This window comes from Phocoena sinus, chromosome 3 (assembly GCF_008692025.1).
Source record: "Phocoena sinus isolate mPhoSin1 chromosome 3, mPhoSin1.pri, whole genome shotgun sequence".
Classification (NCBI taxonomy): Eukaryota; Metazoa; Chordata; class Mammalia; order Artiodactyla; family Phocoenidae; genus Phocoena; species Phocoena sinus.
The window spans coordinates 109,392,621-109,406,110 of record NC_045765.1 but is presented as its reverse complement, the minus strand read 5'-3'; the positions used below and the strand labels follow the sequence as shown (position 1 = coordinate 109,406,110).

The 13,490-nt window shown below is 36.8% G+C and overlaps 2 protein-coding genes across 11 annotated transcripts in view; both read left to right on the top strand.

Moving 5' to 3' along the window:
* The window catches only part of ZFYVE16 (zinc finger FYVE-type containing 16), a 58,352-nt gene extending 52,885 nt beyond the window's left edge, over positions 1–5,467 (top strand). For 4 of the 5 annotated variants that reach the window (XM_032626694.1, XM_032626691.1, XM_032626689.1 and 1 more), the window contains one exon: positions 2,709–5,467. In XM_032626694.1, the coding sequence (XP_032482585.1) occupies positions 2,709–2,870 (162 nt within the window). In that variant the 3' untranslated portion in view covers positions 2,871–5,467. The remainder of the gene's footprint in view (positions 1–2,708) is intronic. The other variant, XM_032626693.1, reaches the window with a different exon arrangement.
* Positions 5,468–10,968: 5,501 nt separating this feature from the next.
* The window catches only part of FAM151B (family with sequence similarity 151 member B), a 41,214-nt gene continuing 38,692 nt past the window's right edge, over positions 10,969–13,490 (top strand). Inside the window, exons 1-2 of one of the 6 annotated variants that reach the window (XM_032627369.1) lie at positions 10,972–11,840; positions 12,300–12,578. In XM_032627369.1, coding sequence (XP_032483260.1) covers positions 12,554–12,578 — 25 coding nt within the window. In that variant the 5' untranslated portion in view covers positions 10,972–11,840; positions 12,300–12,553. Of the gene's footprint in view, positions 12,579–13,490 lie in introns of all 6 variants that reach the window. The other 5 variants (XM_032627368.1, XM_032627367.1, XR_004349267.1 and 2 more) reach the window with 5 other exon arrangements.

Genomic DNA, 13,490 nt, shown 5'->3' with positions numbered 1-13,490 from the left:
AAAAGGGAAATTTTCAGTTTTTTCCTCCCATGTAGGGAAAAACCGATTTCTTCCCTTCTATGTCTTTCCTGTGTGTCTCTTTCACTACTCACTGAAAACACTTCTGCTCACCAGATGTGTGGAGGCTTTCCCCCACCCCAGCAAGCAATTCTCAGACACAAGCAGGGTGTCTAAGAATTCAACTTTATTCTGACTTGATCTACCTGGAGATAGCATCAGATCCTACAGCTCTTACAAGACTGCCTCCTCCCCCACTTCATATACCAGTCAGTTATCACCTGTGCTTCTGACCAACCAGTTATGGATCAGAGCTTCCAATGACCCCCTCCTCCTTGGGTTCAATTAACTTGCTTGAGCGGCTCACAGAACTCAGGGGAACATTTGCTTATGTCTGTCAGTTCATTAAAGGCTATACAGATGAACAGCCAGATGAAGAGATACATAGGGCAAGGTCTGGTAGAGTCCTGAGCAGGAGTTTCTGTCTCCACGGAGTTGGGTGCGTCACCCTCCCAGTGTGGATGTATTCACCAGCCTGAAAGCTCTCTCAGCCCACTTCTACTGAGATTTTATGGAGGTTTCCTCATGTAGGCATGATCAATTATTAACTCAGTTTTTAGCCCCTCTCCCCTCTCTGGAGAATGAGGGGTAGGGCTGGAAATTTAAAACTTCTAATCATGGGCTTGGTCTTTCTGGTGACCAGCCCCTATCTAGGAGCCCATCCAGAGTTGACTCAAAAGAACAAAAGATGCTCCTCCATCTCTTATCACTCAGGAATTTACAACTTTTTTAGGAGCCCTGTGTCAGGGATGGGATCAAAGATAAATATTAGAATAAGAGATGTTACTGGTATTCTTATCACTTAGGAAATGACAAGGGTTTTAGGAGCTTTATGCCAGGAATTGGGGTCAGAGACCAATATATATTTTCTATTATCTCACAAATATATATATACCGGGACCACCTCATTAAACACGCTAGAGAGCAGCATTCACACAGTACTCTATTTAATTGGTGACCTCTGGAGATATTAACTCCAGACTACAATGTAAATGGTTCCCAGTAGAGTTGCATCAGGTGATAGCCCTGGAAAGATCGCCTTCCTACCCTTGACTCCTAACCCTTCAGTCCACTTCCATACTCCCCCTCATCCTCCCTTCTTGGTCAGGCAGTCAAATGTTATCCATTTCTATGTATTCTTTGTAATTTTTTGCATGTATGAGCAATTAAGTTTGTACGTCCTTTTTGTTCTCTTCTCACTTTTTTTTTAAACAGTGCTTCTTTAACTTAATATATCTTAGAGATATTTCATTTAATTACATATTCCTTTTAAAGTTGCACAGTAGTAGTTGATTATATAAATGTACCATAATTTATTTAGTGCTTATCCATGTTTGGTATGTCCTGGTTGATATTTAAGGTATCCACAATAGTTTGCTTTTGCATAAGTGTGAGTATATAAGAAATATTCCTAGATGTAGAATTGCTGGGTCCAAGTATGTACTCAATAGACATTACCATATTGTCTCAAATAAAGGTTATGACAATTTATATTTCTACCACAATTTATGAGAGTGTTCTTTCTCTCACATCCTTATCAAAGCAGTATATAATCAAACTTTTGAGCTTTGCCAATTTGATAGGTGAAAAGTGGTACTCCACTGGTATTTTTTAAAAATATTTATTTATTTGGTTGTGCCAGGTCTTAGTTGCAGCCCATGAGCTCCTTAATTGCGGCAGGCATGCTCCTTAGTTGTGGCACATGGGCGCCTTAGTTGTGGCATGTGAACTCAGTTGCGGCATGTGGGATCTAGTTCCCTGACCAGGGATCAAACCTGGGCCCCCTGCCTTGGGAGCATGGAGTGTTAACCACTGCACCACCAGGGAAGTTCCAATCCAGTAGTATTTTAATGTGCCTTTTTAACTGTTTCTGACATCCAGTATAATAGATTTCAGTCCAGGTTGTTCATTAGAATGGTCAATCTTTTTTTTTTTTGGCGGCGCCACGCTGCATGTGGGATCTTAGTTCCCCGACCAGGGATTGAACTCACGCCCCCTGCAATGGAAGTGCGGAGTGTTAACCTCTGGACCACCGGGGAAGTCCCAGAATGGTTAATCTTAACATGAACAATTCCATGTGTTGAAGGTTTGCTCTTCTTCAGGCAGGATGTGTTACAGTTCTTATTGGAAAAAAGAACTTACATTTTTATCTCACTATTAAAAGTTCCTTTTTCAAGGAAGCACCTGATAATTATTTGAGTAAGCATTGTTAATTATTTTAGTCATATGTATTAAAATGTAATTTTCACCGGCAAAATTAAATTCAAATATTATTTTATGATAAATTCAAAATATTTTTAAGTAGATCTTTTTTTAAATACCATGGGGTCTTTATTTAAGTCATGTTGACAATTATTCAAAACCTTGGTCCGCCAATGTGTTTACATGTTCATTGAGAAGAAACCTGAAGTATGAAGTAGTGGCAATTTTATTTTCATAGTATCTGTGGAAGGAACAATTATAATTTATGTAGTAGATAGAAGAAATAAAGGAGAATGTAAAACATTATTTTATGAAAAAAATATCAAGTATCTTCTTAACGTGCTTAAATTGAATGATATTCTTAAATAGTTTATTTTATATTCATCTGCTGAACTAAACAAGATTGCTCACTTTCTAGGGTTGACTCATCAAGATTTTTTTTTTTCCAGGTTGAATTTCAGGCAGGATCTGAAGGCCAACTTCTTCCTCAGCATTATCTAAATGATCTTGATAGTGCTCTCATCCCTGTGATCCACGGTGGGACCTCCAACTCTACTAGCTTACCATTAGAAATAGAATTAGTATTTTTTATTATTGAAAATCTTTTTTAGTGAAAGGACGTGAGTCGTATTATATATTGCAAACTGATTTGTTAAAACTAACTCCAGCACTAAAGCTGAAATGCCACAGACACTAAAAGTAAATACATTTGATGTTTGAAACATGTAAGCTTTGCTTTTTAGGCAGGAATGGTCTTTTAAAAATCATTAGCACAGTATTTAAATCTCCAAAAATTTAAGAGATCCACAGTTTTTGAAGCTTTACACTTTACAAGTACTGAAAAAGACAAGGATTTCTTCTGTCTTTAAAAAATTTGTAGCATTTAACTGTGTTATTTAAATGCTAAGCCAAAGTACCTGCACTTAGGTATACCTCTTTATGCCAAGAATGATTTTAATGAAGGCTCTTTTCAGATGTAAGCTTATGAAGGAACTACCTTTTTTGTTTATATGCCAGTTAAATTACTGGTTTCTAAAGTCTGTTAAAAATGTATTTCAATGGCACAGACCAGTTTCCAGATCTTAGACTTATATGGTAATTCTTTGAATAAGGCAGATAACTTATTTGTATAATTGGAGTGGAGACCTACCTCCATGATTAGATAAACTGATTGTTTGCATTAAAATCAGAATTTTGCCTTTTTTCTTTTCAAATTATTATTTTATATATACATATATGGTTTTCTCTTTATTAAATGGGTATTCTTAAAGTAACTGTGGGTGCTTCAGGATTTTGTGCTTCTATAATTATATTGTTTTTATAGCAAGAACATGTGATTTGGTATGTGTTTTATAAATCTTTAATAATGTATAAATAGGTAATATTTTTGTATTGCAATGCATTATTTTTCCTCCTTTCCTTCCAAAGTATACCACTGTATATACCACTTCTAAGAGTGATTGACGACAGGCCAGATGACCCGTGAAGTAGTCATTATGTAGCAATAAATGATGCCTGAAACGGGTGTTTTTTTAACTTCTCCTTTAAACCTTAAAAGTTTCTTGGCAAGTCTACATATTTTCATTGACACCAATGTATTAAGTATAAAGTTTAATGAACTACTTACTTTTGCATATTTAAAATTCTTTATATGGTAGTTTTTTTTATAACAGGATATTAACATAAGTTAAATTCTATGCATTTGAAACTGTTACAGAACTTTCTTCTTTACTTCAAATAGAAAAAATTTTTTAAAGTACGTTGTGTTAAAAAAAGTAATGGTCATATTTTAGTTAATCCTGTCATTTAAGTTATTTAAAATAGTAATCATTATTTTAATGCTTTTTTTATTCTAATGTGGAATATATATGTTTTTTGTATCAAAAACACTCCTGTGTCTCAAGAAAAAGAAACTACACTAAATAGCCCTGTTTTAAGAAAGTATTTATGAAGCATCTCAACCTGAAGATGAAGTCAGGGTTATAACTCAGGTTCTTAGGTCTCAGGCTAGGAAAAAACTGAGAATTTGAATCAGTTTGGTCATATGATTCCTACTGAATCACATCTGTAGTACTAGCCAAAGACACAGCATGGAGGAAAATATCAGTCTTTTGGAAGTAACTACTTCATAAACAATGTAAAATGTTGTAGACATTAAATAAAATTAAGCAACATGATATAATAACTTGTGAAATTTGTTGACATCATAAGCAATTGCATATCTAACTCAATTTGTTTTCTTTATATTTTTGTTTATTTTGCAGTATAAGTTAAGGGCACAATCTATGAATACTGAAGTTACTTTAAAATAACCAGAAGGTAGAGGACTTTTCCCATGATGGGATAGCTTTGGATTTGTTTCCCTAAAGTCTCTACATTTAATGAAAATTGGAGTTACTGTGCCTTTGGAGGCACATTTTAAAGTATTCTTTGTAGATGTACAATATGTTTCTGAATGCATTTGGTCATGTTCTTCCCATTGATAATTTAAATTTTTAATTTTTTTAAAGGTGAAGAAATAGAATGGTTCTTTGTACTTAGTCTGCAATGATCTATTTTTGGTCTATGCCTTTTAAGAATACTGTCTTTCCAGAATTTTGAAATATTAAGTAAAATTTAGCCCATTTGCTTTTGCAGCAATCCAGCAGACTTAGTATATGCATATATGCTTGCTATATGCAGAGCACTTTAGTAGGCTTCATTGATTGAAAGATGAATAAAATAGTTCTTTCCTTCTTGGAGATAAATGTGTGAAGCAGATAATTAACAAAGTAAAAGTAATTGCTAAAATAGAGATATGACTTCTGAGTAGCTGGTTGGAAAACAATTCAGGAGGATAGCCATACCAATAATGAGAAGGTGTGGGCGTTAAACTTGTCTAGGCAAGAGCTGAAAATCTGAAGAGTCAGTAATATGTCAAAACATTCAACTTTCCCTTTTAAGGCAATTTACTTTAAAGAGTCTTCTGTGTTGTGTGAATATCTTACCTTATTTAATCATAAAAGTCATAATCATAAAAATCATAATTTAATCATAAAAGTAGTAGCCTGACTATGGTGTCTCAATTGCCTAAGTTTATAACAGCCTAGATTTAAATATTGTTTTATAAGAATACAACTCTTCTTTTTTTAATAGTAATATGACTTTGATAACTTGACTCAAATTTTAAAAAGAAAATATCTTGAAATAAACCAGAAACCTCTAAACAGTCCTAGGTTTTAATTTTTTTCTTTGTGATTAAAAAAAATGCTTCATATGTGTAATATGTAAACATTCAAAAATCAGAAAGAAATGTTAAAAACTTAATATAAGTCTTACTGCCCACCTTGTATGCATCTACCTTGTTCTTCTCACTTTCCAATCTCAATAAGAAGTGATTTTTATTATTGTGTATCTTTCCAAGGTTTAGGTGCAGTAGCAGCAAATATATTTTTATTATCTCCCCTCATTTTTTATACAAAATGTAGTGTGCTGTTTACACTGAAGAACACAGTGTCATCTCCTCAATTACTTTGATTTATGTGGCTTCTATTTAGAATCTTAAAGTTTTCACTGCTTCTCCAACCACTGTGTAATTGATAAAAGCAATCTTAATGGCAGAAAAGCAAGAAGAAAATCCATTACTGGAATTATGACCATATGTTTCCATAGGAGGACTGTTTTTCTCATAACAATTTTTTATGAAAATACTTGGAATGTTATTTTTTATTTGAGCTATATTTAAAACCTTTATTTTTTTTCCTACCCAACACTAAGCCTCACCATCTAAATTTATCTTTTACCAGTTAATTGACATTGGTGTTCTTTTTGGTTTTTTTTTACATCAGATTTTTAGTAGTTTTAAATCTTCTCTTTATATTCTGTGTTTTAGATTTAGCTTGGAATGATACACAATTTAATATTTAACACCTTTTGGGAAACATTTTCTGAATGTGCATTGATAAAAATTACAGCCATATTTTCATGCTTTTTACAAATGAAGAAATAGGTCTAATTCAAGAGCTTTATTATGAACCTCCGAATATAGTAAAGTTTTTTTTTCTTTCTTTTTTTGTTCTTTTGGTAAAATAAGGTGCTCGCCAGCTTCCAAGATAGCCCACGATGATCCCTGCCTCTTGGTTATTCACACCCTTGTGTAGTCACCTCCCACACTGTACCACTTTGTGACCAACAGAATATAGAAGAAGGGATGGGATGTCATTTCCAATATTATGTTATAAAAAGTTCTATGGCTGCCATCTTTGGTGTATTTCTCCCCACTCACTCTCTTCATTTCATCCCTCTCTCCCCACCTCTCCCTCCCTGCCTGCCTGTCTCCTTCTCTCTCTCCTTCTCTTTCTATTGAGTCACTCATTCTTGGGGAAGCCAGCTGCCAGGCAAGTGGAAGGGGATCCTCCAACCCAGTCAAGCCTTCAGACTGCAGCCCCAGCCACAGTTTGACTGTAGCCTCATGAGAATCACCCACCTAAGCCTTTCTCAGATTTCTGAATCTCAGATATAAATGTCTGTTGTTTTAAGCTGCTAAATTTTCTGGTGGTTTATTACATGAAGCAACTAATATTAGCTAACTAAAACAAGATACCTATATCTTAGAGCAGCTATAACTACAAATTTCTAAAAAAAAAAAAAATAAGATTAATTGCTCTGACAAAATTAAGCATAGTTCTTATCAACATTTATGGATTCCATTCCACAAGTAGTATGTGCTAAGTACAGAGAATACCAAGAGAAAGAGTAGGGTTTGGCCATGTAGGAACAAAGATGCAATTGTGGGAAACTTCCTGTTTCTGGAAATTGCATGTTAGGATATTTAGAGCTATGCCATTGATAAAAACAACCAAAGCTGATTAAAATACAAAAAGCATCTTAAAACATCAAAGAGATTTTTAAGACAGTATGGAACACCCAGTCCAAAAGTAAAGAGAAAAAGAGAAGTGAGCATGGGGCCCTAATATGACAGCCTAATGGGGTAAGGGGGACAGATATCAAAGTTCAAGGCCCACACAAGATGGTGAATCTAACAGGAATTGTGAATCTAACAGAAGAACTTCCCCACAGTAGGCTGAGACTCCCTCAAAGGGTTTCAGCCTTTAGATGAGGATGAATCAGAAATATAAATTAGGTAAAATTGTAGCCAAGTTTAGAATTGCCTACATCACCCAAAGACTCTTAAGCATTTAACTTGCTTTAAGGTGGTCCCCCCTCCACACACAAACCAAAACAAACAAAAAAAGTAGGCACATAAGCAAACTAGATTCCAGAGGCAAGAATTAGTAGAAACAGTTAAATTCATATAGTCTTAGGTATTACATTTATGCTTTCTGTGTTTAAAGAAATAAAGTCAAGTGTCAAATACCTGTAGAGAACTGGAAACTAAAAAGTGATGGAACTAATTTGGGAAGTAACTAAATACAAATGTTGCAAGAATATATAAAAACTGAAATTTAAAACTCAGTAAATAGGTTTAAAGGCAGAACAGGATATAACCAATTGGAAGGATTTATAAACTAGAATATAAATCAGGAGAAATTATCCAGAATGCAGCATGGAGAAACAAAAAGATGGAAAGATGGAAACATATAGAGGATACAGTGAGAATTCCCAACATCTGCTTAATTAGCTGCAGAAGGAGAGGGGAGGGTAGAACAGAACAAATATTTTTAGATATAATGTAGACTTTTAAAAATTGACGAAAGACATGTCTCTACAGATTCAAGAAGTTAAACAAATTCCAAACAGAATAAATAAAAAGGGATCTACACATAGGCACTTTAAAATAGGAACTGCCAGCTGGCACAGAGTCCAAGGAACAGTCTGCTCTCTCTAGTCAGAGGACAGAGAAGGGGGTTGGGGGACTATGAGACAGAATCCTTTTGAATTTACTTACCTTATTCCAGGAGAGCTGCAGAAAAACAGCAGCACCCCTCCCTCCCTACCATATGTAAACCCTATGGGGCAATGTGGACTTTCCCTGCCCTACCTAATCTAGAGACAGCAAAAAGGCAGCACCCCCCTCTCTACCCACTGTGCAATGGTGGCAGTCAGTGCAGGGCAGAACACTAGCAATGTTGTGGGGAAGCTAAAGCTCTGCCTTCTAGCCAGAACACCAAGAAGGGGTGATCTTAGAACCAGAGAGTGTGAGGAAGATCATTGATAGGAGGGAATTGAAGAAAGGGAACCTCTAAATTTGTATATAAAATCCTGAGATCACCTCCACACTGTGCATGTGTGAAATTGACCAGAAGCAGCCAAAGGTTTTGAAAACTGATCTACAGTATAGCTCACTATCCAGGTTTCAGACTAGCCACTGGGTGGTGCACAATTTGGGCAGATTAGAATGGTAGTGCAAAGTCACTGAGAACTAAATTTTTGGAACAATAGCCCACAGAAAGCAGGCCAGGATGTGTGGTGTGAACTAACTGGATTGACTGCCAGCTAAAACAAGACAAAACAAAAACACTCTTCTGAAGATTTAAACAGGACTGAGAATTTCATAATATTCAAAATATCCAGGAAATAATCGAAAATTATTCAAGATACAAAACACTAGGGAAATCTTAATTATCTCTCAAGGGAAAAGACAATGAACAAAAACCAATTCTGAGGTAACCCAAATGTTGGAATTATCAGAAGAAGACAAAAAGAATTAATCAGGTTCTACAAAGCAAAGGTAAACATTATTGAAATGAATGGAAAGAGAGAAGTCTTCACCAAAGAAATCAAAGCTATAAAAAGAACCAAATGGAAATTTTAGAACTGAAGAATACAGTAAAATAAATTACTGGAGATGATGGATGGAAGAGTCAGTGAATTTGAAGATACATGAGTAGAAACTATCCAGTCTGAATAACAATGAGAAAAAAAAGTGGAAAAAAATGAAGAGCTTCGAGGACATATAGGACAATATCAAAAAGTCTAGTATTTGTGTCATAGAAGCTAGCTGAAAACTTCCAAAATCCCATGAGTCTGGGTTTTCATGATTCACTCAACCCTGTAAGTAAACACAGCTAATTGGATGAGTGGCAATAATGCCTGACAGATTTGTTAACTTAAAAAAGAAAATATTTAAGCAGCTAAAGGAACCAAGATATAAAGTAATTAAATTCTCAATTCTCAAAAACGCTTTAACTTCAGGCCTGAGGGCCATTTAAAATTCATTGAATTAAATTAGTTTTTTGTTTTTTTGGTTCTTTTTGTTTTTTTGTTTTTGGTACGCGGGCCTCTCACTGCCGTGGCCTCTCTCATTGCGGAGCACAGGCTCCGGACGCGCAGGCCCAGCGGCCACGGCTCACAGGCCCAGCCGTTCCGCAGAATGTGGGATCTTCCCGGACCGGGGCACGAACCCGTATCCCCTGCATCGGCAGGCGGACTGTCAACCACAGCGCCACCAGGGAAGCCCTTTTGTTTGTTTTTAATCACAATTTAGGGAGTTAGTAGGATCCCGTTTTAGCATTAAATTATGTGGAAGTAGGAATCCAGTGCAGAGACTCCCAATTTGGCAGATGACATTTAAACATCTTTTGTCTGCTGAACTGCAGAATAAATCCAGGACAGGAATCAAAGTAAGTGGAAGCTATCAATGTAGGCATATTTAAAAAGAAATTTGAGGCAACCAGAGAGTAAAAACTGCTTTATAGTTACGGGAATTTGCAACTGGGCTAGCAGAAAACTTGTCAATAACAAAACAGAAGCCAGAAAACTATAAAATATATACATTTAATATATATATTTAAGTGCTAAGTGGAAAGTAAATCCTAAGGCTAGCTACACTCATTCAAGAGTGAATTGTATGTACTGAATCAAAGGTCACCCACAGATGACCTCATCTTATTCCACTCCTCTAATACACATAATCTCACCACCTCTACCCAGATTGGGTTAATCAGAGCTAATATTATACCATTAATTCCTCTTTAAATATGTCATCAAAAGCAGCTCCAAACTATCAGGTCAATGCCCATTTTTCACATTCTGATCTTCGTAAGGCTCTGTACATCTTTCTTCAGTGTACCATATACCCTTAACACATGAAACCCTTCCTTTGTGCAAAAAGATTAAAAGTAATTAGACACATATTTGCTATAAAATTTTCCAAACACTCAAAAGTAGAGAAAATGGTATGATGAAACTCCACATACCCAACCTATAACACTCCTCAGATTCAACAATTATCAAGATTTTCCACTTTTGCTTCATCTATCTCTTGATTTCTTTGCTGGAGTATTTTCAAGCAAATCTTAGACATCAGTATCTCATGCCACATATTCCACTATGTAGTTCTAAAAAATGGATAGTGAAGAGTAATTTTAATTGAGCCAGTTACTGTAAAATCTATGAAAATATTGACCTAATACGGTTATCAATAGGCCATAGAAACTTTTGTACTGCAACTGATACGATCTAGAACGTGAAAAGACAACCTGCAAAAATGGAAGAAAATATTTGTAAATCATATATCTGTTAAGGGACTTGTAGTCAGACTTTATAAAGAATTTTTACAATTCAACAAAACCTCCACAAATAACCTAATTTTTAAAATGTGCAAATAATTTGAATAGACACTTCTCCAAAGAAAATATATAAAAAGCCAATAAGCACTTGAAAATATGTTCAACATTATTAGTCACTAGCGATATAAAAATAACGACCACAATGAGATGTTGCTTCATATCCATTTGGATGGCTATAATTAAACAAATAAACAGATAATAACAAATATTGGTGAGGATGTGGAGAAATTGGAACCCTCATACATTGCTGGTGGGAATGTAAAATGTTGTATGTAGCTGCTTTGCAAAACTGTTTGACACTTCCTCAAAAAGTTAAACATAGAGTTACCATATGAACCAGCAATTCCACTCCTATGTATATACCCAAGAGAAATACATCTGCATAATTCCACACAGAATTTGTACAAGAATGTTTATAGCAGCCAAAATTCATTAGTTGCCAAAAAATGGAAACAATGCAACAGTCCATCCATTGATGAATAGACAAATAAATGTGGTATATGCAATGGAAATTTGGCCACAAAAAAATTTAATAAAGTACTGATACATGCTACAATATGAACCTTGCAAACATTATGCTAAGTGAAAGAAGCCAGTCACAAAACACTGTATACTCTATGATCCCATTTAAATGAAATGTCCAGAATGGGCAAATCCATAAAGACAGAAAGTGGATTAGTGGTTCCTTAAGGCTGGGGAGAAAGGGGAGTGACTGCTTTGGATGATGAAAATGTTCTAAAATTGATGGTGTGCTGGTTGCACAATTCTGTGACTACACTGAATTGTACCCTTTAAATGTATAACATTTTGTATCATTAGGAAATGCAGATCAAATTCAAGCCAATCAATTGTATATCTCAAGAAAGATTTTTTTTTTAAGGTCAATGAAGTCATTAAAATTTAGTGCTTTCTGAAACTCAAGAAATCTTTTCGATTGAGCTTGAGAAACTCCACAGAATACGGAAGCCTTATTGAAGACATTGAAATAATTACAACTCGTCTGGAAAGACTTACGTATATTAAAATATGAAGAGTTGGGCGAGAAGGGCTGCCATTTGTGCTGTGTGTGAGGTGATGAATTGTTATCCTAATTTTACAACTGACGGATTGAGTGGTAGAGTTACAGAACCAGAATATGGAAGTGCTGCATTGCTAATTCACGTCAGTCTGACTCCACTGGCGCTTTTTCCAGTCCCAGCTTGGCTGTGGAAAGGAGTTAAGGAGGGCAAAGAAGGCAGTGGGTGGGAGAATCCAGCTGCTAGGAGTTTCTGAGTGAAAACCGGTAGAGAAGTCTAGAGGGGAACAGAAAACTTCCAACTTATCACTTCAGTCTCCTTATGCAGAAACGCTCATTTTTATGGAGATAGGATTTCATGTCATTTTTTAGGATGCTACTAAAATTAAAAAGAGAAAATATATCCAATTTGGAAATTCGTACCCCACAGCAGCAACTTGGCGTCTCAACCCAGCTTCTGTTTTCCCTGACGCCGCGTTCTTCATCACTACCCATTTCCTGACTACCTTTCAAAGGAGCGACGCGCGCGACACTAGGACGCGAAAACCATCCGGGAAGACGGCGCGCTGGCGAAACTCGAGCCGCCGCCTCTGCGCGTGCGCACCGCTCCTCGGCCCCTTCCGCCTCCGCCTGGAAGCTCCTCCTAGGCGGCCGTCAGAGGCCACGGCAAGGTCTCTTCTCTGTAGAGTCGGGTTTTCTCGCCATCTGTTACGGGTCTTCGGCGGCGCCCACCGCTCAGCGCCTGCGCAGACTGAGGACCACGGTCCCCATGACAGCGACCGCCGGGGCCCCTGGTAAGCGGGGCTCCCCAGGCTTCGGGTCTGGGACGGTGCTCCACACAGTGGGCTTGCAGTGGACGTTTTCTCCGGCCCGCTGCCGGTAGTTGGGGGCCCTTTGAGAGACTCCTCTGGCGGCACTCCTTCCTTTTCTGGATCTCGTGATCCGCGTTCTCTACGTTCTCCCAGAATCAAGCGGCTTAGAGCCTTGGTTGCCGGCGTGGGCGGTAAAGAAAAGCTTTTGGTGTGGCAAAGAATGGCAAGAATATTCTGACATTTTGTAAAGAAGTTTTTTTGTTTGTTTGTTTGTTTTAAGAGCAGTTTTAGGTTCCTGGGAATATTGAGTGGAAGACACGGTGATTCTCCATATACCCATACCTGACATACGCATAACTTCCCCATATCAGCCTTCCCCACCAGTGTGGTACTTTTGTTACAATTGTGAGCCTACACTGATGCATCGTAACTACCCAAAGTCCATACTTTACATTAGGGTTCACTCTTGGTGGTGTACGGTCTGTGGGTTTAGACAACCGTATAATGAATGACACGTTCCATGGTAGGGTGTCATACAAAATAGTTTCACCATCCTAAAAATCCTTTGTGCTCCACCGACTTACCCTCCTCACCCCAACCCCTGACAACCACTGATCTTTTTACTGTCTCCATAGTTTTGTCTTTTGCAGAATGTCATGTAGTTGGAATTAAACAGTATGTAGCCTTTTCATATTGGCTCTTTTTCACTTAGTTAATATGCGTTTAAGCTTTCCTCGTGTCTTTTCATGGCTTGAGAGCTCATTCCGTTTTAGAGAGCAATAATATTCTGTTGTCTTGGTGTACCAGGGTTTATCCATTCACCTACTGAAGGATATCTTGGTTGCTTACAAGTTTCAACAATTATAAATAAAGCTGCTATAAACATAAGTGTGC